This window comes from Echinops telfairi, unplaced genomic scaffold (genome assembly GCF_000313985.2).
Source record: "Echinops telfairi isolate 266 unplaced genomic scaffold, ASM31398v2 ScPeMD7_24;HRSCAF=84, whole genome shotgun sequence".
NCBI lineage: Eukaryota > Metazoa > Chordata > Mammalia > Afrosoricida > Tenrecidae > Echinops > Echinops telfairi.
In genome coordinates this window covers 6,051,158-6,055,487 of record NW_022103921.1, presented here as the reverse complement: position 1 = coordinate 6,055,487, position 4,330 = coordinate 6,051,158, and the positions used below count along the sequence as shown (strand labels likewise).

At 44.2% G+C, this 4,330-nt stretch overlaps 1 protein-coding gene across 1 annotated transcript in view; it reads left to right on the top strand.

The window, feature by feature from the left end:
* LRCH1 (leucine rich repeats and calponin homology domain containing 1) overlaps positions 1-4,330 on the top strand; it is a 157,589-nt gene that overhangs the window by 89,145 nt on the left and 64,114 nt on the right. The window contains exon 8 of the mRNA XM_045289058.1: positions 3,637-3,742. Coding sequence (XP_045144993.1) covers positions 3,637-3,742 — 106 coding nt within the window. The remainder of the gene's footprint in view (positions 1-3,636; positions 3,743-4,330) is intronic.

Genomic DNA, 4,330 nt, shown 5'->3' with positions numbered 1-4,330 from the left:
CACACACACACACACACTTCTCCCCTTGACACTACACACAGCATCCTAGCCTTAAGCCGCGGCCGTTCTGAGCCACGTCTGTGAATGCTGCCTGTCAGCTTCACGTCAGGGTCTCTGCTTTATTTGAGTGCTTTGGTAGGTTATTGGTTGGATCAGGGAAGCTCACAGGTTTTCCCCATATAAGTTAATGGACATTATGTCTGTTTAGCAGGTTTGGACATCCGGGCACGTTTCATAGGAGCACTCCGTGTTTGGACTGTGAGGATTACCTGTGTAACGGTTTCCGCTTTTTCCGTACCTTCAATCTCTTATAAATGCCCCTAGAATTTGAATATTTTTCTCTCCTCCTCCATATTATGTACAGTCTTGGATGCCTAATAAGTACTTGATATGACTAAGTGACCTTCCGTTAGGAATCTTTGTAAATATGTCCCTTTTTTTTTAAGGACAGTGTCATTCAGCCTTCTGATGAAGACACTTTTTTATGTGTGTGAATGTTAAAAGAATTAGACATACGTTACATTGTAGCAGTTACCCAAAAGAATGGCCATATTTTTTTATAATAGCCTCAGAAAGTTCGTGGACAATTTGAATTAAAAGATAATTGAGCCTTTCCATAAATCTCTTGAAGCCCCTTTGCATTTTCTTTTGAAAACTCAAGTTTATGTTTTATTCAGATAATTGGACAAATCTTTGGTTATTTGTAAGTTAAGCTCTTCTTACAAGGGTTATAAATAGTGCCAATAGCATATTTATTTTCTCATTTATAGTCTGTTAGGATCCCAGAGAATGTATGACTGTGTGATTCAGTGGGATTTACAGGTTGCCAGTAAAAATGATATCACCAGGTACTCTCCATTTTCTATGAGAGTTGGTGATTTTTTATAGTTAAGGAGTTTAAGGCATTAGAATGCTTTCTACAGCATAATTAATGGGGCAGATACCACATCCATAGACACATCTTTCTATTTTTTCTTTTTGATTTTGTATAACTCCCTGGAGAGAGCTGTTTCTCAGTTTTCCTTGGGTCTAGAAGGCTTAGTACACAGCTCAGAGACTGGAATTTATTTCCTACAAAATGCCTTATAAAAGTTATCATACCTAAAGACATTTCAATCTAGGACATTCTCTGGGGGTTAAGAACTAAACACATTGCTTTCCACATGTATTGTAATTGATCACTTTTAGCTTTATTAAAAGTCTGGGGTCCCCTAAAACGTAGCATTGTTTCAGAAAGTAGTCTCCCTAGCGTATTTTCTATTACATTGAAACAGCCTCTGCTCTCTCCATTATGTCGTCTAAGAATAATTAAGTTGATTAATAAAACATTACACAAAGGACCCCATTATCCCTTTATTCTCACTTAGTCTATGCAGAATGCAAATACCGTTCTAAATGGAGCTTGAGGACTGGTTCTCTCCCTTTTAATTAGATGCATATCATTGGAATTTTTCTGAATTTTTAAGGTGGGGGAGGGTAGCAGGAAGAGGGACTAGAAAGAATTATATTCAACCGAATAAAATACCCATATCTTCCCCTCTGGCCTTCTCTTTTCATTGTAGCCTTGGGTAACCCCTGTAAGAAATTCACCTTTTAGAACAGTGCTTCTCAACCTTCCTAATGCCGCGACCTTTGACTACAGTTCCTCATGTTGTGGTGACCACCACCACCATAAAATTATTTTCGTTGCTACCTCATAACTGTAATTGTGTTACTGTTATGAATCGGGCGACCCCTGTGAAAGGGTCGTTCGACCCCCCAAAGGGGTCGCAACCCACAGGTGAGAACCGCGGTTTTAGAATGATGGCATTTTTGAATTATCCTCACTTGCGTCCTGTGCCCCTTGTGTGTCGGTTATGGGACTGTTCATGGTCTGCTGCCTCGGCCCTCCTTTGTACATCGTGGTGAGGCTCACTGATCAAAAGGTTCTTTGGCTAATACCATGGAATAATTGGGCGTTTTTCATTTAAAACATCTTTTAATTTTAATTGATTAAAATCACACTTTTCTCAAGATCTGCAGAAAAACCTAGGGTTCGGATAATATGGCATGAGTGGCATGCACCCATGTTTTCTGCGAGTTTCTGGACAGTTGGTGAGTTTCTCAAAAAGCAAATGAGCACAAACATTCTCCCCTGAAAGTCATCACCTCGGGAAATTCGGAGTGAGCCCTGCTCACCTATACTGTGTGCTGTGGAGATCCCTGGTCCCTCTGGCTTGAAAAGCTTCTCCCTAAGGAGCAAAATGGAAATGGAGACCCCGGAAAACATACACACGTACACATTCCATCATAGATTTCCTGAATCAGCTTGATTAGCTACTGTCTGAGTGGAGACTCCCAGGGAGAGCTACTGAAATGAAACTTTCTTTCCAAAATGAGAGGACACATGTTCTTTGACCGTATAGACTCGTGTGTAAGCTGAGTTTTTCAGCACCGTTTTAATGCCGTGTTTGTGGTGAAACTAGGTGCCTCGGCTGATAGTCGGGTCGGCTTATACTCGAGTAGATACGGTAAGTACTACAATGTTTGGCACTTCTCTGTATTTAACACAGCTCTCCAGCCTAAAAAACAAGAACGAAGCCCAAATGTAGTGCCGTGCACAAGATGTAAGTCAGTGGGAAATCCTCACAGACATGGGCTGCCCCTGCTTTTTTGTGGCCAGCCCCACGAAGCCTTAATGTCGGCCTGGTGATTTGGATTTGCCATCAGATCTCAAAATACCATGGCCATGAACACGAGACTGACTGCTAATGGGCTAGCCATTAGCAAGACACAGTTCTTCCTCGGTGGCCGGATAGAAAGGCTCTCGGGGTGAGGGGTCTGGCTCAAGCTGGCTCTGCCTCAGCGTGACTTGAAGCTTAACAGAATGGAGCAACGGCCTGGCCTGTGCCATCTTCCCTGTCGTCCCTGTGGGGGCCACGCCTCGGTCCGTCTTGTCCAGGGTTCCTCCAACCATCTGCTGTAGCACGTTGAACGGCCCTCCCCAGACAACGTGGCCGGAGGAGGTGAGGCGAGATCTTGCCGTCCTTGCTTCTAATGAGCATTTGCTTGTTCTTGGGATAAGTCAGTAGTACTCTTGTGTTCTTCCCCAACCCTGTGATTCGGAGGTATCGATTCTTGTCTGGTGTTCCTTCTTCATTGACCAGTGTTCAAATGTATATGAGTTGATGACAGATACCATGGCTTGGGTCAGGTACACCTCAAAGTGACGTACGTGTCCTTTCGAAACACCATTAATAGGTCTTGTGCAGTTGCTTTGCCCAGCACAATACCCCATTGGGTTTCTGCACTGCTACAATCTGCAAAGTTTCTATTCAAAATGTCCTCGGGAGAAGCATATAACTCGTAAATGCTAGTTGATGAATTTTCACAAAGTGAGCACACACTGATAGGGCTGCTCCAAGTTCAAAAACACCCGAGCAGCTCCGACTCGAATCACTGTGCTGGCTTCAAACACCTTGGCTTCCCTGTTCCTGTTTTTAAACTTACGTTAGTGGAATTGTCCGCTTGTGCATCCGACTTCCTTTCCTCAGTGTTGTTTTTGGAAACGTCACAGAATGGTGGGTTATAATATTCTTTCTGCCTACACGGGTAGCAGGGCTCCCTTGACTAAAACAGTGCCCTCCTATCTTTTAGCCTTCTGACGAAGATACTGTGAGCCTGAATGTACCAATGTCGGACATCATGGAAGAAGACCAGGTCATCAACGAGGACGCCTGCCAGCACCGGAGCCCAGCGCAAGGTCTGGAAATAAGAGACGGGGGAAGTGCTTGTTGCTACATGCCAGATGTTACGTGTTAAATATGCGCAGGTGTGGCAGTGGGCGGAGCATCCTTGCCAGGCACAGCCACTGAGCTGATTTGGGAGCGCGAGCTCATTGATCGGTGGAAACGCTGAGGTGGATGCTCTCTGGCCATTTGATAGGTGAAGAAAGCAGATCTCAGGGAATGTAAGTGACCGGCCAGGTCACCCATCTGGGAAGTAGCAGAGTTCTTCTCGTGAAGGTTTGCGCCAGATTCTTTAAATCCACACCGAAAGAAATACCGATACAGTTGATACATTAATGAGGATAACTCTGGCTTGCCTTTCCAAATCTCATTGGCTGAAACCCATCCAAATTAGGTTCCAGTTGGAGAAACGGATTGGCAGGCTTCTCTCCTCCAAGTGGGGGTGCAAAGACTCAGGCACCTTCCTCCTCCTTTTTTTTTAAAATCATTTTATTAGGGGCTCATACAGCTCTTACCACCATCCATCCATCCATCCATCCATCCATCCATCCATCCATCCATCCATCCATCCATTGTGTCAAGCACATTTGTACATTCCTTGC